We start from the raw sequence: 20777 nt of genomic DNA, 5'->3' as shown, positions 1-20777 counted from the left end.
CTAATCAGAATAACTCAGAAAAATCTCATCTGTATACTAGCACAATCAACTTTCTTGTTTTTCTTGTCTTCTTCCATGAACCTTTCTTGACAATGCACTAATACTTACCATACATATGCTCATATTTCTCTTCCTGAGAAAGGTGTAAATGCAACATTTTATTACCATCTAAAATAGAGAGCCTTTTTTTTCTGTAAGTTAAAAGAAACCTTTCTTTTCTTTCTGTTTCGATTTTTTTCTTCATTCAATTAATGTAACAGAGAACAATTCTGTTGATGAAAAGCTAGCAAGAGGTCTAAAAAATTTTTAATAAATAAAAAAATACATAGCCTGTGTACAACTCTAATTTTGTTTTGCATTCAAATCAATTGTTATTTAAACAAATGACAACTATAAAAATTTTTTTGTAGTTTTTTTTTTGTTATATATAATTTGAGGCACACATCTAAAAAAGGGATACATTCACTTTTTCTTTTTCTTTCAGAAAGGGGAAGAGTAAGCCCATAGCCTTGAAGTTCAAAGTTTGTCATTGTGCAACATTAAAAAACAAAAAACTGAGAGGAGGAGAAGGAGTGAATAAGAGAAACATTGAAAGGTAAGGAAGTTTGAAAAAAGAGCACCACACCCCACAAAACTATCAATAAATGCAAGGCAAGGAACTATCAAAGCTGTTTACAAAACAACATTTGATAACTGCTATATTAGACATTAATAGAAAAATGGGCAGCTTGTGTGATTTAATCAATTGTAGACTAGTGAATCTTTCAAGTCGGTTTACCTTGTCCATTATAGTAAAATGGAACAAGATGTAAAAAAAAAAACAAGGAGAGAAAGAGAGAGAGAGAAGAGGGAAGGAGTGTATGTAGCCATTAAATATTTGCTTACATTGAAAAAGGTAATGCATATTTTATCCAAATATTTCATTTCACTCCTATTTTAAAAGTCCAACACGCAAAGAATAGCATAGGGTAGAAAGAGGAGTGATGTGAAAGAAAGGAGGGGGAAGAAGCAGAACAGGGCAAAGAGAAATCAAATGAGGGCTGTAGGGTACTGTTGATTTAAATTTCAACTTTCATAATTTGAGAGTTACATGATTGTCACTTGAGCTGCAAATCTTTGGGGTAGAAAATAAAAAAATAAAAAAATAATGATAATACCTTCATAGTTATAAATGGTCTTAGACAGCTGTTGACAAAAAATATCCTTAAAATGTAGAGTGGAAAGAAATGAAAAGAAAGAAAAAATGGGGTTTTGACCACTAAAATGTTGACGGAACAGGTAATATAACAGTCACATGAAATTAGTGACCAAAATTTCCACTTATAATAAAAATAATAATAGTAATAATAATAATAATAATAATAATAATGTAGTTACAGAGAGAGGAAAAAAATTTAATGATTTGAATTCACAAGATATCATTTACGTGTGTTGTGTGCATAAATGATCACTAATTGGCACACAATATAATATAAATAAAACAAAAAGTTCAGAATTATAAAAGAAGAAAAAGTTTGCAAGTGGCACACATAATTGCAATATGCAATACCAAAAGTTCTTTTTGTTTCACACTGTACAAGACAGAAGCTTCTTTTTTGATAATTTTTTTTTTGTTTTCTTTTAATTTTAAATGTTGCGCAGTTCCCCTTACTATTTTGGACCTAGTTGTTTGGAGTAATTATAAAGAAAAAAAATTCAAGTTTTGGAATGTATTTATATATGTTAAGTGTATGCTTGTGTGTGCGTGTGTTTATAAATAGGGAAAGAGAAGAGGAAGCTCTATGTATATGTATGTACTAACACTTATTTTAAAACAAAATTGTGTGGTTGCATAAGGGAATTTATGGGGGGGGGGCAGGGGACAGAAACTTTAAACAAGGCAGTATGCATACATTTGAGTTGTGTTTACATTGCAAATTGAAAGAAAAAAAATTTGGCAAATTCTTAAAAAGGAGTGGGTGTAAAGAATTATAATAAGTCAGATAAATTACATCATGTGCCAATTCCAACTTAATTAAACAAATTATGTAGATTAAAGAAAGTAACATGGCAGTTACAGCTCAGTTAAGGAATGAAAAGCTCACAAATAAGTTGTTAAATTTAATATTTTCTTAGAAGGAATGACAAGGAAAATATGAACAAATTTAAATATTTTATTTTCAGTACCAGATTCAACACTACCAACTGTTAACAACTTCAGTAATTTGTGCAATCTTCTGTTTACTATGGCTTGTAATTGTTAAAATGATGTCAATGTCACCAGGTAGTTTGGACTGGCTTTTAAATAGTCAAGTTGGAGGCAAATTGTCAAATTCTAAACCTAGCAGAGGATTCAACTTGTATAACATTCCTAACCAGTCATTAATATTTAGGCTCTCATTAATTATTAAACTTAGTGTGGTATTATTAGGCTCAGGTTTACTCATGTTTCTAAATATTTATGAAAATACAAGAGCTGATGTTACAATAATTTACGAGTAAAATATACACACACAAATAAATAGATAAATTTGTATTCTTTCATTTTACTCCAGCAAGCTTTCAGCAACAAAATACATTAAGTTTATAGAATTGACGAGCAAATGGCTAGTAAAAATTTAAGTACTTTGTATGTGAAATAAAACCAGTATAGACCATAAATTTATCTTGCTCTATGATTACTGTAGATTCTTGTTGTAAACACTAAACTAAACTATTTAAACTTCTAGTCAGTTTTCTCCCTGAAGAAATTCATGCAATATTATATGTATGTTTGTGCCTCCTCATCTTGACATGTGACAGTTTGTTAACAAGTGTCACTATCATGTAAGTGGTGTCATTCATTTTCAGTCTTCCATGGAAACATGTCCAGTCATTGGGAAATATTACCTTGTTTGAAAACAAGAGTTAGCAACAGGAAGGGCATCTGATTGTAAAAAAAAATTTACCTCAACAAATCCCATCTGACCCATGCAAGCATGTAAAACTGGACATTAAAACAACAATATTATATATATATATAAATATATATATTTGTGTTGTATGTGTGAAGGTGTGTGCGTATATATATAAATATATATATATATATATATATATATATATAGTATGTGTGGAGGTGTGTGTATATATATATACATACATATTGTATGTGTGGAGGTATATATATATATATATATATATGTTCAAATGCTAAAGTTTGTCACTGAAGAAGTGTAGAGTGTATAGTATATTTAAACTGAATTCTTTTAATTGCAACTTTAATTTCACACCAGCACAATCTTATGATGAACAGTTTTACAATATTTTAAGTTGGTTTTATATTTATTGATAAGCATTCATTATTTTGAATTTCTAAGTACTAGCCAGCTTCTAAATATTCTTTTTTAAGGTTGTGTTTATGATTGTAGTTGCTTTTCTTTTTCTCCAATTTGTTGGTTACAGTGATGAAATTGGCAGGTACAGATAAGACAACCACCAAATTGGACAATGAAAACTGACAATATGACAACGATTAAAAAGTAAAAGTTCATATAGACCAATAAAATGGTGAATTTGACCAATGGCAATGGAACAACCAATGAATTGGCAAATGAAAAGTGACAACAATTATAAACACCACTTGGACAAAACATTATTTAGAAACTGACCAAAAAATGAACCAACTTCAATGGATATAAAATCAGCTTGGAACATTGTAAAAGTTAATTTACATGAAGATCATAGTAGTGTGAAATATGAATTGTGTAAAGAATTCAGTATATATAAGCACACACACACACACACACACACACACACATAATATATATATATATATATATATATATATATATATATATATATATATATATATATATATACACACACACACACATACTCATATGCACTTATTTCTTTACTTATAATGTAGAACTTAAATTTATAATAATAAAGCAAATCTATATCAGAAACCTCAAAAACTGGTTAGCCTAAGTTGTTTATAAATGGTGGTATATTCTATCCACTTGGAAATATGGACAGAAGAGGCAGGAATTAATGTAATGTTCAGCAGATGATGAGACTGAACATGAGATGTCTCCATACAAAATATATACTCCTGATTTGTTTGACACCTTTGTGACAGTGATTAAGAGAGAATAGCTAGTGGCAGAAAACAGGATGGTGTAATTATACTAAACAAATCACAATACTGTCACAGATATTCTTGTAGTCCAGACTTTTCACAGAATACACCAGTGTTGAAAGTATGAGAAAAAAAGCAAAAAGGAAAGCATAATAATTATGTTAATAACAATATTAATAATAGCATAAAGAGCTTCCTATAGTAATGTACATATGGTCAATGCAGAGTATAACTGAACCACAAGTACTTCATACCTACCAGAGTAGGTTTAAAATCCAAGATAATGTCAAGGGTTAATGTGCATGAATTACACTGTTTCCAGACAAAGGATAACCATACTAAATTCTGTTTACACTACATAGCAGTCAATAATGGAAAACTATTGAATTCATGCAGCCACGTCTTTTTCTTTCATAATGAAGCAAACCAATGTATCATCACAGCAATACTCCGATTGCAGTGAAGACACCAAAATTGTTATCCCAACAAAAAAGAGAGGATACCAAAACTGCCAATAGGTCACCAATTTCTGTTAGAAGAAATGCAAACATCTAAAACAGCACAATTACATCAATGTCCCCTTGTAGTAAAGTAACAAAGCTCACCAATGTTACATTCCATTACAATGAAGACATTATTGATACCAACTAACACCTCCACTATAATGAAGATAGCAAATATTAAAAACAAGGAAAATACTATTAATGTAATTCTATCACAAACAACCAACTATAATTTCCACAAGAATAATTTGTGTTGGTCAAACTACTAAAATGTAAATAATATACCAAAGTGTTAATTAGCTGCTTTGTTTATCATTGTATTTTATACTAAATTGTATTGAGGAGAAATAGAATGGAAAATTGACAAATCTACTTACAAAGGCCTACTCCCAGGAGAAAAGAAAAAAAAAAACTGTCACCTATTCCTAGTGATATTAAAGTAACACACACATGCATATATACATACACACACACATACAAGTAGAGCTTAGTGAAAATGTGATTTAGCAGCCTCTCAGTTACAGATGCAAGATAATGTGCTGATTCAGCAAAACAATTACATCAATTAGTGTGTTCATACTTCACCATCAAAATAACTAAATTTTGTAGGAAAGTGTTCTATATCAGCCTACTTGTTAAACAATCAATAAAACTTGATATGTGATAAAGAAATTTAAAAAAAAAATACTGTGTGTGTTGTTTTTGTTGTATATATTGATGGAAATATATATACCAAATTTATGGCAGAGGCCAGCATACCAAATGTATATAGTAACAGTCAGGAAAATTCTGGCAGTTACACCAAATATGATGCAGAAAGACTTTTATATTTATGACAAAGAAAAAATGTTTTAAAAGCTCCCGAAATAAAATAAAAAACACCCCGACAATTTTATAACTCTTACTAACAGAGAAAATTAGAAGCCCCCCATTAAAAGACTGTTAAATATAGCCATCCCCATACAAATAGTACAAATAAGCAAAAGTTCAATAAGAGTTATTGGAATGAATTTATTGTAGAAAGTCAAGTAAGAATTTGTGTGTAGGTGTGTGTAAGATTTTTTTGTCATTTTAAAACTCTTCCTACATATTAATCATCTACAATTGCTAAAAATGCATATTTCAAGAATATCACAATTATACCTCTATAAACCTTTAGAGTTTGTTCACATGATGATTATAAGAATAACAATATTACAGCAGCACCAACATTTACAAAATGCTAATTGAGATTTGGTTTGTGTTAAATTTTCATTTGTTTAAAAAAAAAAACAAAAAAAAAACAACTATCAATTAAGATATATTGAATAGAAGTGCTAATTATTAAAAATATTTAATTGGATTCAATTAAACCCTATATACATAAGTTGCCTACCCTACAGCATATTAAATATATCACCAGACTATATAAAACATTGAAGTAATCAGTTAAAAGAAAGAAAAAAAAATAAACAAAAACACATCACAAAATATTTGTAATAAGAATGTATTAAAGAAAAATTTTCTTTCATATTTTTGTTTGATTATTGTTTTTCCAAAGGGGTGGGAACAGAAGGGCATGAGGAAACAAAGAACAAGACAGCTGGTGAGATATAGTGAAAATGAAAAGTGAATAAAGATTGATAACAGAAGATACATCAATAGTAGAAAATACTGAGAGAGAGAGAGAGAGAGAGAGAGAGAGAGAGAAAGAGAGAAGAAACATTTTATATGAAAAATGATGAAGAGAAAGAGGGTGATAAGTTAGAGAAATTTTCTTAGTTAAAGACAATGGAAAAAAAAATAGTAAAACAGAAGCTGTAGTTGAGAGAGGAATGAAATTGACATAAGTTTGTAAAAATTCCAAATATTTCTAAATTAAGAATCAGTTGTAAGTTTTTTTTTTAAATCCAGAATATACAAAGACTTTATGGGGAAAATGGTGTATATTTAATTAAAGAAAATTAAACCGAGGCATTTATTTATTTCTTTAAATTTAATTGTGTTGAGCATTGCAAACTGACGATACTACACAAATATGTTCATGCAAGATATCTCTTGCTAGCAAATGACTGCCAATGATATCAGAATGTAACAAATGACATTTATAAGCACACCTTATCAAGAATGCATGCACACATGTGCATGCATACACACATACACACACATACATAACAAACCACTTATAATAGCAATCCTTCATGAAGAGTCGGAAACAAAAAGATAATGGAGAAGATAGTGAGGTTTAAAGCATAAGGGGGCGGGGAAAGCAAATGAACATGAGAAAAGATAATGAATATTTTTCTCAAAAAGGGGGTCAATAGGAGCAGGTGATAAGAGGGCAACCTTAGATTAAAAATATTAGTATTAAAAATTAGAAGAAAAGTTGTATTAAAATTCTATGTAAACTGGTTATGGTACCCAATTCTAAAGAAACATTTATACAAGATCTAATGTGTTCTAAAAAGATTTTTCTCCCAATTTAAACAGCTTAAATTTAAAAGGATGAAAAAGACAAAAAAAATAATTGTTCCTTTCCTTACTAAGCTATCAGCGTACCTAAAAGACACTATGAAGCAACAAGTGCAAGATAGGAATAATAATAAGATTAGAAGTAAACAAAAAAATAAAGTTAAAAATAGCAAAGTTAATTTTCAAACAATAATACTTATGATAATGATAAAAGCATTGTTAACAAAAATATACATGCATTTAAATTTTCAACACAAACTATAAAAATACTAATAAAGAAAAAGAAAATATATAAAAAGGAAAATGTAGACCAGAAAAAAAGAAAGTAAACACTTTCACCCACTTCTTTTCATAGTCTTTTCCCCACTAAAATCTGTTCCATTTATACAGTTTGGTATTTGTCAACTTTACCATGATAGGAGAGAAGGAGTGAGAGAGAGAGAGACAGAAAGAGACAGAGAAAGAGATATGCTATCAAGAGTGTTTCATATAAAAATCAGTCTATCACTATACAACATATTCTATTAAATAATCGGGGTAAGCTTGGGCACTATCAAATATAACAAAAATCTTTGGGTCCCATATGTTGTCTACACAAGAGTCATAGCATTTTCCAAATGGTTCGGCACATGGATATAAAGGTGGGGCTTTCTTCAGGCTGCTGTTACCACCTGTGTACTTGCCCACGAGAACTTTGGCAATGAACATTTTCCGCGTGCAGTTTGTAGGTATTGAGGTCCGTGTCGTATGGGGTTCTCCATTTTGGCAGTAGAGTTGGAGTGTGTTTGCTGTCTGTTGAGCCTGGATTGCTTGTGGGGTAGGGGGCTGAGGCTGGGTCTGTGGGACCAGCTGTTGTTGTTGGGATGGTGCTGGTGGTGCTGGTGGTACTTTCACTATTAGTTTGGATTGTGAATGGCCAACAGTGCTGACTTTAGGACCAGAAGTTCCTGGTGGAATGGGCACAACAAAACCTTTCCGCAGGAATATTTGTTGGGGTTGCTGCTGTGGTTGCACTGGGGCTTGGTGATGGTGGTGGTGATGGTGGTGATGGTGATAGTGATGTAGATGATGTGGTGTTTGTTGTGCAGCTTGTATATGCTGGGGTGGGGCTTGGGGTTGGTTCTGTGGAGGTACACCAGCTTGCTGGGCCATTACTTGTTGCTGAGGCTGCTGTTGTTGAGATTGTTGTTGAGATGGCACTCTTCCAAAAACAAGTTTCGGCTGGGTGTGAGACACCATGTTAACTTTAGCTGCCGAAGCTCCTGTTTGAAAAGGGGACAAAAATTCTCCGAGTGTTATCAGCTGAGGTGCTGAAGTTGATGTGACCTGTTGCAGTGTTGGCCCAACTTGCTGTGGTTGCTGATGATGTTGCGGTTGGGCTAACTGTGGAACTTGTGCAGCAGTCTGTAATTGCGGTGATGGTTGTAGTTGTTGCACAGCCTGCAATTGCAATAATGGCTGTTGAGCTTGTGAGAGTTGCTGTGACTGCAGCGCCTGCGATGGTATCGCTGGTTGCTGGAGTCGTTGTGTTGCTTGTGCCTGCAGTCGTTGTGTGGGTTGTGTCTGAAGTCGTTGTGTGATGCGCTGCAGAAGGTATTTTTGCTGCTGCTGCTGCTGTTGTTGTTGTTGCTGTTGTTGCATTTGCTGTTGTGGTTGTGACAATCCTCCAAAGATTAATTTAGAGTGTGAGTGTGAAGCCAAATGGCTTTTGGGATTAACAGCAGTTCCTGCCTGGAAGGGTACAACCAGAGGGATATGTTGAGGTGTGCTAGTCACTGGCACTGTCTGCAGTTGTTGGTGTACTAGCTGTTTAGGGGCTGTTGACAGCACAAGCGGAGACTGCATAACTGTATTGTTAGCAGTTACAGTAGGACCAACATTACCACTGGAAGGAAAGGATACAGTCAAATTTTGTAATGAATATGAAGATGATGATGAGGGTGTTGAAGATGAAGAAGATGATGGGACATTAGGAGCAATGCCAACTGATGAAGTGTCTTGCATATTAGGCATATTCTGAACAGTTTGGTTCTTGTCTGCATCTGTCATTGGCATCATGACAATGTTTATGCGATTAGACGGTACTCTGTTTACAGCAGTGTTTGGATTGTTAGTAGCTTTGATAGTCGGACAACATATATTTGATCCAGCTCCAGGAGGTGCAGCTCCTAATAAAGCTTGACTAACAAATGGGTTGTTACTAGAACTGGCCATTATGCTTCCTTGAGCAGTATAGGTGGTCACTGAACTTGTATAGCCTGTTAATTGCAGTGGTGCAGCTGGGTTCATACTTGGAATATTAATACTTGGACTCAACTTGAGGAAAGCATTTTTATTGTAAGGATTGCAGAAGACTTTAGTGGTCATTGCAATGTTGTTAGAACTGACACGACCAGCTGGAATCGGACGCTGCCGCTTAATACGAATGTCATCAGTAAATTGATGAGAGTATGAAGCCTCGCCCGCAAAGTAGGAGCCTACAATGAAAAAGACAAAAATGAAAAGAGGATACAATTAAAAAGGAAAAATAGAAATGTAGTAAATCTAAGTGAATTTTACATTATCTCAATATACTTTATTGCTTTTTGCAATATTTTCCCTAAGATTATAGTGGCACAAAAGTATAAGGTGTGTATGCATGTGCAAATCATATTGTTTTGTCGTTTTTATATTTTATCTAGGGGTTTATAATGCTTTGAGTAGAGTCAGTAAGATAATGAGAATTTAAGTTATGGCCTAGATTGTAAAGTTTACTTAGGTAAATTGTAGTAGTAATAAGGTATGGTAAAAATAATTATTACATTATTAAATAGTATGATAGTTACATTATTTCACTTGCTATAGGAACCTGAACACACTCTTTTTGTAAGCTAATTATGAATTTCTACAGCAGTTCAGTTGGCTAAAGCAACAATACAAATTCTTTAGTACATGTAGTGTACATAACTCGTTAAGTCTAATCTCTTGGGACATTTGCATAACATAGATATGATCATTATATCTACTATACTAATTAAGTAATAAGGTTTGACAAGATCTAATATGTTGATTTAAAACCTGGAGGCAGTTAAAATTTAGTCAGGAATATACTGTATTACATTTTCATTCAATCAAACAATACTGATATTAGGGTAGTTCTCTTCTTCATGGAGTTATCTTGTACTATCTAATATTTATAATGCATCTGCTAGGAATTGGTGTTTGCATTTAAAATAAACTCTTTTTGGACACTCTTCTTGAACTATGATATAAATTGTTTCACTTACACCCTGAGACATATTTTATATAATGTTGAAATATTTAAGTGGACCTGTAGCTATTAGGATTTGATATAATATGATCCACTTTTTAAAAGCATTTTTAAAAGTATTTGGTATTATTCTCTTTTGAAGTCACCCACTTCGTAATCATTATGTAACTCAGTATAGTTTATCTCGGTTAAGTGGTTGGTGACTAAATTAAACAATCCCAACAAATATACTGGGTGAGGAGAGTGTATGGGATCTGGCATGGACTAAAGCTAAAATCTGTCAAAATGTAAAAGAGCTTCCCACTGAAAAACTAATGGTCAGCTGAAGTGGGAGAGGAACAAGCACCATAAGACTTATTGGTCTCTTAGAACAGTATCTAGGAACTGAAACGACTGTGTAGGGCAAGAGTGGGGAAGTATATAAGTAACTGGAGTGAAATGAAAGTACATAAGAACCTATAGGGATGCATCTATGCTGAGAACAATAATGCAGGTTCAATTTTTAAAAATTCATAGATAACGTAACTTAAATGACATTAGGCCTTAAGGCTTCAATTGCTGTTTTCATAGTGAATTTTGAAGACTTTATGGGCAGTTTCAAATAATAATACAGGTGGTTCACCTGTGGGAGGGGGTTTACTTCTTTTGGCACTAAAAGCTTTCTAATTGGGTGAGTCCAATATGGAAGATAGATGCCCTTCAATAATTTTGAAATCTACCATAAAAGGAATTTTTTAATTCATGGTTTATGATTGTAGCATTGTGGAAAATTAGATTAAGCACTGATGCTGTTAATGTGGAGTGATGAAAAATGATCAGAATTGAAAGTACTGTATTTTCATTATTATAAATGAGCTGTCACTGGAGAATGTAAATGTATACAAGGGAGACAAATCTTAGAGTATTCAATTTAAAGTAACAAGTTTTAATGTCTGTTAAGGTGAGAGAATGATCTCATAAGAGGGATAGTTATATTTTGAGGAAGCCACAGCAGAGCAGGTAGTATTGTAATGCCAGCAACACAATCTCTAGCACCAGAATGTTTTAATGACCAATTATTATATATCATAAAATGTATTTTCATAGTAAGTTTCTAAAGAGATAAACACCAAAATAAACATTTTATGGTATTCTATCTTCCAGTTCAAATCCTACACAAATCAAATTAGCTTTTCATTCTATTTAGGAATGTGATAAAAACGACATGAAGGATATGATAAGTAAATTCAAAAAGGACACAGTTTGCTTGGCAACTATATGTGCACCGTGGAGGCGCAATGGCCCAGTGGTTAGGGCAGCAGACTCACAGTCATAGGATCGCGGTTTTGATTCCCAGACCGGGCGTTGTGAGTGTTTATTGAGCGAAAACACCTAAAGTTCCACGAGGCTCCAGGGATGGTGGCAAACCCTGCTGTACTCTTTCACCACAACTTTCTCTCACTCTTTCTTCCTGTTTCTGTTGTGCCTGTAATTCAAAGGGTCAGCCTCGTCACACTGTGTCATGCTGAATATCCCCGACAACTACTACGTTAAGGGTACACGTGTCTGTGGAGTGCTCAGCCACTTGCACATTAATTTCATGAGCAGGCTGTTCCGTTGATCGGATCAACTGGAACCCTCAACGTAGTAAGCGACGGAGTGACAACAAAAAAAATATGTGCACCACAAGTGTTTTCTAACAGACTTTGGGTGACCAATAATCATCGCCTTTTAATGTTTGTTCTCCATGCTGGGTTGGATGGTTTAAATAGAGCTGGCAAGCTGGAGGACTGTGCCAAGCTCTATTGTCTGTTTTGGCATGGCTTCTACAGTTGGATACCCTTCTATCCAATGCCTTGTAAATAAAATTTGGTTGAAAGAAACAGTGCAACAACCCACTGTACATGTGTGTGCATCTATGATTGTCATCATCATCATCATTGTTTAACGTCTATTTTCCATGCTGGCATAGGTTGGACGGTTTGACTGGGGACTGGCAAGCCAGGAGGCCACACCAGGCTCCAATCTTATCTGGTAATTGTGTGTATCCCAATTTTTAGAATAGATACTATTCTACAAATGAATACCCTTCTCAATGCTAATCACCTTACAGAATATGCACAACATTCCAGCATGTTGTAATCATCGTCGTTTAACGTCCGCTTTCCATGCTAGCATGGGTTGGACGATTTGACTGAGGACTGGTGGACCAGATGGCTACACCAGGCTCCAATCTAATTTGGCAGAGTTTCTACAGCTGGATGCCCTTCCTAACGCCAACCACTCCGAAAGCGTAGTGGGCGCTTTTACATGCCACTGGCACGAAGGCCAGTCAGGCAAACGGGTGACTAATAGAGTTGTAATCTTCAAAAAGTCCTACCAGCATGGAAGGGTAGACATAAAATCAGTGATGATGATGATCATTATCATCATTGTCAATTAATGCCCACTCTCCATGCTGGCATGGGTTGGATGGTCCAACAGGGATCAACATGTTGGAGGATTACATCATACTGCTATGTCTGCTTTGGCATGATTTCTACAGCTGAATACTTTTCCCAATACTAACCACTTTTCAGAAAATGCTAAGTACTTTCTCATGGCACAGTGTGTGAGTGTGTGTGTCTTTTGTTAAAATTTGTTGGTGAGAAAATCAATGGACCAATATTTTTAAACAAAAATATTTCATTCATATTTTTTTTCAATCAAATTGTACTGGACAAACATGATGCCTTCAATTGAGTAGATTGAATAAAAGGGTTTAGACAATGTTCAAACCAATCTTTGGGTATAAAAAATTAATTTTTCTGAATCCTTTTTGACATATTTCATGTCTCCTACTTTTTATGTCATTTAGACAAAAGTTATAATGCAGCACACAATAAAAGCTACTTACCATGTCCATAAACAGTACCATGTTTTCCACAGAGCCTCCAGTCAAATCCCTTACGACATATAGGTTCAACCACTTTGCTTTTTGTACCATGGAATAGTTGTCTTTCTTCAACATTAAGACCATCATTCTCTTGTACCATCTCACGCTTTTTTCTGTAAGATGAAAAATAAAAAGTTTTTTTTTTTTTTGCAAATAGTAGAGAAAATAATTATCATCATCATCATTATCATTTAATGTCCGTTTTCCATGCTGGCATGAGTTGGATGGTTTAACAGAAGTTGGCCAGCTGATGAGCTGCCTAGGTTTCATGCTTGTTTTGGCATGATTTCTTTGACTGAATGTCTGAATGTCCTCAAAACCAACCACTTTACAAAGTGTACTGGGTGTTTTTATGCAGCACCAGCAACCATATTGAATAAAATAATAAAAGGAACAATATTTGAATCTTTCAGGTTAAACTTGACTGGCATAAAAATATTAAGGGACATGCCTTAGAATCTAACCTTATTCTCAGTGTTAATAGTAAACATCTTTCATTTCTTTGCAACAGTCGAGGTAACTCACTTTAGTTTTACTAACTGATTGGTGTCAAAAAGACTAACAATAAATCAGCTGTTCAAACAATTGCAAATATTCACACTTGTTAAACCAATCCCAAACATGTTCAAATGAGAAATAGAAGAAACAGAAGTACCAAAATCACTATTGTAAGAAAAAAAAAAAAAGAAATAATGTTTATTCCTACTCAATACCTATGTTCTCCTCTAAATATTACAGAAGAGAGAAAAAAAACATCTTTGTTTTTTTCACAGTATGTTTGTTTGACAATGATACTATATACTTAAAACCATTTCTTAACCAGTTCATCAGTAAATATCTGTCAATTAATCACATACCTTTCTTTCTTCTTTTGAATGAGATTTAAGAACTTTGTATATAGTATCAGTGCCATCCAAAATACACGAGCTATACTCTAATGTGAGCCTCACTCGAGCTTTTGAGAGAGTCAGTAAATTAAGCAGAGCTGTACAATGTTCTGGTTACAAAAAGCAGCAGCAGCTTTATCTTTTTAGGAATGAACCCACGTCAAAGAGGAAATTTGTAAATGAGTGTTTGATCTGCTAAATGGAACAACCAAATTTGGTTTGATTAAACTATCTAGTAACTTTAAAATATGAACACAGTAGAAAGTCACAAATTTTAAAACAGAACTCCAGCAACAATTATCCCATCATTATTGGTAAGATAGCTAAGGAAAAAGCGATTCTTTGATCAGCTCATTGAAACCAGCATTAAAACAAACATAACACACACAGTGAGAGAGTGTGGTGTTTACTAACACCAACATTAAGGTTCTTCTTCGCACAGGCAATTTGTACTTTATTCTATAACCAGTTTACAAAAATAATACTTACAAGCAGTAATATTTCCATAAAATAGGATTTTGGATTCGAGAGATTCGTACTATTTCAGTGGCTGGATAATGCATTGAAGACAAAAACATTCTAGACACATTGACATATTCTTGAGAATCAGAATCCAAAACGAATAGCTGATTACTCTGAAAAAACAAAAGGAACAGTTATTTCTTTAAAGAAATATATAACTCAGAGACCATCTGCATGAAAAACAATAGTTAAGTTAGTGTTAACATGAAACAAATTAAAAATAATTATGCAGTGAGGAAAAGACAATATTAGCTCAATGACTAATTTCACCAGTCACTGAGCTAATGTTTTCTTTTTCTCTATCCTTACTGCATAATCATTTTTAATTCTTACTGCCATGTATTATGATTTACAAAAATCAACACAATTTTAAAAAGTTGCTCAAAGCTTGTAGGGAATCAGCTTCTGTTGAGGACAACAATTTAACCATAGTGTCATTTTTATACTTGCAACATAAAACAACTTTGATTCTCTAAGAAGTAGTCATACAGTAGAATCCAAGAAGGGATTTGTTGTGAACACATATATAAAAATGGTTACTTAATTCATGCTATATTTCATAAATTTACATCACCAATCTATTTGATAAAAGATGAAAATTAAGTGGTACTGGGTGGCTATCAATAACTGAAAGTGCTTTAAATATTTCAAATGAAGAACAAATGTTAAGAAAGGATTAGTTACAGTTTTCAACTATTGAATGTCAGAAAAATATTTTTGCATTTTATTTCTTCAAATACTTACAAATTTTGATTCCATTTCAACCCAGTTTTCTGGTAAGCTATCATAACTGATTGCTAACCGCTTTCGAGGACGTTCAAGTTCTCCTACAGTCATTTCATTATCAGGCCCCACAGAGGTATCACTTGGAGAATAGGATTTCATTAGCATATTTGTTATGAAATCAACATAATATTGTTCAAGAACTTCTTCAAGAATATCCACTATCATTGCAGGCAAACAACGCCTCAGTTCATCTGGAAAATAGAATGAAAAGGAAAAATAATAAATCAGAGGAAGGAGAGACTGTATAGTTGCATATTACTTCCACCCCAGCTCACCCAATAGATTCACTGCTATCCCTCTCATCTGTTCTATGTCTCACTTCCCAGACCCTACACTAACCACCATGACTAAATCCTTCCTTCCCAAATATTAAACCTCTGGTATCTCCTACATAGCACATATTTTCTTTGCTGTTGTATACTTACAGCTGATCAAGCTTACCATCATTTGCACCAATCTGACCAATCTTAGAGGGCCTGTGAAAGTTGTAAGCTTATTCTCTTCTTTCTGACTAAAATCATATAAAAATAAAATACAGTGTAGTGTTTTGTACAGTTATTATTTGAAATAAAATTTGTACCCACATGTGACCAGTTCTAAAACTACCAGTCACAAAATTCTCTGTTACATTTAATAAATTGAAATATGCATTTTGTTTTCTTGATATGAATTTGAGTGGATCTACAATGACATAAGCATCTTTTACAGTTTTGAATCATTTCATCAAATTGGTTCACTCTTCTTAAATCCAATATTTTGTTTTTTGTTTCTTTGTTCTTATCTAGCACTTTCTCAATTTACATGCATTTTTATATATCCATGCCAACATAAACAAATTTGTTTACATAGTTCAATTTATTTGCTTAACCACCTTGCATACAATTTCTTTTTTATTGACCAAATTTTATTGAGGCATACAAAGAGAAGAGTTTTATCTATTTTGGATAATGAGCTTAATACACACTATTGAAAATTTAATAATTAAGCATAGAATAATGCAGTTATTGTTAAGAAATAAACTTTAAATTACATATATTTCTGTTCCATGTAGTTTTTCTATAAGAAGAAGTTGCTTAACCCCTTACTCAGCTCATCCATTTCTAAAGAATGGGATGGTGTAAGAAATTTTCCATGACCCTTTTCATGGTATAGTGTAGTCAATTCAGAGAGAGATGGGGAATTGACCCCAATATTTAGTACTTTATTTTGTAACCCCAGAAAGATAAAACGCTAAATTGACATTGGCAGGATTTGAAGTCAGAGTGCAGAGGTTCCAAAACAAATACAAGGTTTTCTACCAGACATTCGAATGACTGCCAATTTGTTGCTCTAGGTAAACAACACTAGAACATCTCTTATAAGAAACATATCTATTTGTGCACTCATTATAATAATTTCCTTAAAGGAATGGGTGAAGATGAGCAAGTAAACTCAATATTCCTAAATTCTTGCTAAGAATACTGCTTCTGGAAAAGATTGTTAACTACATGTTATCTTGGATCCTTTGGGGCTTCCTATCATTATAAATTTCAATAATCATAAAAAAAAAAGTAATGCTTCATAAATAAGAAAAAAGAAAACTATGTTAAAACAAATAAACTGCTGCAAGGAGAAAGAGAAAGAGAGAGAGAGAGAGAGAGAGAGAGAGAGAGAGAGAGAGAGAGAGAGAGAGAGAGAGAGAGAGAGAGAAAGAGAGAGAGAGAAAGAGAGAGTATACATACGTTTTGAATAGAAATTGTTACAGCCTGCTTCTAGGCACTTTACAGATGTCTGAAAAAAAAATATGAATATATAAATAAACAGATTTATTCATGTGTACATTGGTAAAGGCATGAGAATCCTATATCTTAAAGTCTAATTTAAATATATATATTGGAAACCTAGCATTCCAATTATAACCTATAATATTACACACACACAACTAAAGATTCCTTCAAAAATAATTTCCTCTGGGGTATTAACTCACACACACATGTGCACACACACAGTAAATATATTCCTTACTGCAATTTGATTTTAAAAATTTGTATATTAAAGTTTAAAATGTTAAGAAATAACATTATATTACTTTATTAAAATAAAACATAAATAGAGGACAGCTCCATAAAAAAAAAAATGGAAAAATATTAATAATGAAAAATGTTATTTTTATATCAACTAACATGTTAGCCAAAAGCCTTAAAGTGAAAATTTTGCAATATATTTTTTTTCACTTACGAAAAAAATTCCCTCACCACTTCAAAATATTATAACCACTTTCAATTTAAAACATAGAAATTGAAGAAGACAGAACGTTAGCATGCTAAGTTTAACACTTTCTCCTCCATTCCACTTGGTATATTGTATGTGCATACACATGTACATTCATGTAGTCTAAAGAAGATGGTCTTTTATTCAAACAAGTTGCATTCATGGCAGAAATATGCATTTTATTGATTGATCATTTGCCTTCTCTAGTGTTTTTCTTCACTGCTAAGTGATCTAAGAATGATAGTTACATAAAAATATAAAAGTAACAGCTGTGTGTTCTGGTGAAAATATTTCCCCCACTTTTTTTTTTTACATCACCACCACCACCACCACCACCATCGCTGCCACCACAACCACTATTATTATTATTATTAAGCTGTTTTGCATGGTTGTCAATCATCATCAGTATATCCAACTGCTTCAATGATGAACTATGAATGAAGGATCAGAATGCATGTATCAATCTGCATTTAAAACAGTGGTAGCATAACAGCTGACAGATTATAACAGAAATAACTTTAGACATGAAAAGGTCAATCAAAGTTCAAGAGTTTAAAAACAGAATCACTATCATCACACTTCTTGGGTTAGTGTCCATTTAACCATGTTGTCATGGATGAAGTAGATTTCTGTTTAATTTATAACAGCTTAATATCTGCAGCTGTTTTTATCTTACCTGCTGTGGCTTATATCCTAGATACCTGATCTAAATTTGAATTTTTGTAAACACTCCCTATTTACTACCACTGCATTGAGCTAATAAATGAGTTGCTATATAGTTGGGCTACTTTCACAATGTAGCAGCTAAAATTATTTTTCACAAATTTTTAACCATCTTTAAAATGAGACCACAAATTCTACATCTTATGATAGCATGTCTAACAATAAATAGTGATGCAAACCAATGAGAAGAAGCTTCTACATGATCACTCAAACTGCTAGTAGTAGCAGTCAAGTTACATCCTATTGTCTTCAAAACTGGGCACAGTGAATAATGTAGTTCTAAATGCACTACTTTCCATGATGATAGGGGTTGGATGGCTTACTCTGATCAGAATAAGTACATATTCAGTATGTATTCGAGTGAACTGCTTACCAAGATGAATTGGAGTACCACATCTTGCTAATGCATTTCATTTTTGATTCAGTTTCAATGGTTGGATGCCTTTCCAAACACAAACCACTTTACAGAATGTATTGCATTACTTTTCTTGGCACCAGCACTAAAAATGAGTCATGTCCTTGACAAGGTAACTATACACTTTTATGAGTATACTGAGCACATTTTTTGAGACACCAACACTAGAGAGATATCCATGTCCACAACATGCCTGACAGGAGCTCAGAACTGCACATATTTACTCACCAACCTCTTTAAAGAGTCAGAGGTATGGCTGATAGAAGCATAAATGATGGTGTTAAAAGGGATGCATGATATAGGGACTGAGTGATAAAGGCACTTAGTATTTTAAGACAGGTACATTCTGAGACAGCATAGCTAAGTAGATAGAGAATAATATATGGCAATGTGTTCCGGGAGATAAGAGCAATATTAGAGATACAGATGTGAAGAAGAAAAGGAGCAAGAGTATGATAGCAGATGAAGCCAAGCAGAGTGATGACAGGCAGAATAAGAAGGATGGTTGAAAGTAGAGCATACTGGCAGATTCGGTTCAGTGTAGGATTTTGTATATAGACTTCAAAATGGGTTGTAGTCAGTTTATTGAGATGTACATGTGTAATCAAGGCAACTTGGCTAGGCAGGTAGGGAAATGACAAAAGGTGAAAAGATGACAGAGATCTGGGATGTGAAGGAGGAAAGGAGCAAGAGTATGATGGCAGACAAAGAGAGACAACATAGCCAAGAAAGGATAACAATAGAAGGCAATGTGTTCCAGGAGATTGGAGCAAGGACAGAGATCTGAATGTGTTGAAGTAAAAGAGCAAAAGGATGATAGCAAACAGATGACAGGCAATACAGAAGGGGAAGAAGAGGTAGAATGTATTGAGTGTATGTGGTCCAATGTGGAGGCGCAATGGCCCAGTGGTTAGGGTAGTGGACTCGCGGTCATAGGATCGTAGTTTTGATTCCCAGACCGGGTGTTGTGAGTGTTTATTGAGCAAAAACACCTAAAGCTCCACAAGGCTTCCGCAGGGGATGGTGGTGAACCCTGCTGTACTCTTCCACCACAACTTTCTCTCACTCTTACTTCCTGTTTCTGTTGTGCCTGTATTTCAAAGGGTCAGCCTTGTCACACTGTGTCACGCTGAATATCCCCGAGAACTACGTTAAGGGTACACGTGTCTGTGGAGTGCTCAGCCACTTGCATGTTAATTTCACGAGCAGGCTGTTCCGTTGATCGGATCAACTGGAACCCTCGACGTCGTAAGCAACGGAGTGCCAACAACAATGTGGTCCAATGTAGTCTCCTCTAAAACAGACTTTGAGATGGTCCAGCTTGAGTGATAGAGGCCAAGTGAAGAGAAGGATGATGGAGGAACAGCGTGTGGGAAGGTCCTGCATTAATGTGCAGCAAGGGTGATAGGAAAGTGAGTGATGAGAAAATGAGAGGGTGACAAAGTGTGAGAAGCAACAGTAGACTTAATGGTGCATATATCTAGATTTACATCACTACCACTTTTTATGAATTTTGAATCACCATTCTTGCTTTGTTGGTCACATCACAAATTACTAATTAAAACAGGCCATCATCATCTCTCCATGAGATGTAACCTCTTGAGATCAGTCTTCACCAATTTGTCCCATGTCTTTCACAGGTATCATTCATTTTGAGTATGTGACACTTCTTTATGTGATGATCATATCACATGGTCATGCTATTGCAGTCTTCTCCCTTGCACATTACATTCAATTCCTCTTACATCCATTTTTCTCTCAGCTCTTTAATACTGTCATGCACACTAATATCATATATCCAGTGAAGCATGCTTGCTTCATATTTTTTTTCTAGTTTCCACACATCCTAAGCATTTAAGGACTATGTCCCACTACACACTCACTTGTATGTATGTGTGTGTGTGTGTGTGTGTGTGTGTGTGTGTGTGTGTGTGTGTGTGTGTGTATATATATATATATATATATATATATATAAAT

The 20777-nt window shown here is 33.9% G+C and overlaps 1 protein-coding gene across 6 annotated transcripts in view; it reads right to left on the bottom strand.

The window, feature by feature from the left end:
* Nucleotides 1–267: 267 nt before the first annotated feature.
* LOC106882913 (uncharacterized) overlaps nucleotides 268–20777 on the bottom strand; it is a 168593-nt gene continuing 148083 nt past the window's right edge. For all 6 annotated transcript variants that reach the window (XM_052968694.1, XM_052968693.1, XM_052968696.1 and 3 more), the window contains 5 exons: nucleotides 17134–17182; nucleotides 15371–15603; nucleotides 14594–14739; nucleotides 13179–13330; nucleotides 268–9530 (listed from right to left, as the gene is read on the bottom strand). In XM_052968694.1, coding sequence (XP_052824654.1) covers nucleotides 7561–9530; nucleotides 13179–13330; nucleotides 14594–14739; nucleotides 15371–15603; nucleotides 17134–17182 — 2550 coding nt within the window. In that variant the 3' untranslated portion in view covers nucleotides 268–7560. The remainder of the gene's footprint in view (nucleotides 9531–13178; nucleotides 13331–14593; nucleotides 14740–15370; nucleotides 15604–17133; nucleotides 17183–20777) is intronic.

This window comes from Octopus bimaculoides, chromosome 6 (assembly GCF_001194135.2).
Source record: "Octopus bimaculoides isolate UCB-OBI-ISO-001 chromosome 6, ASM119413v2, whole genome shotgun sequence".
NCBI classification, from domain to species: Eukaryota; Metazoa; Mollusca; class Cephalopoda; order Octopoda; family Octopodidae; genus Octopus; species Octopus bimaculoides.
This window is presented reverse-complemented; position numbering and strand designations above follow the sequence as displayed.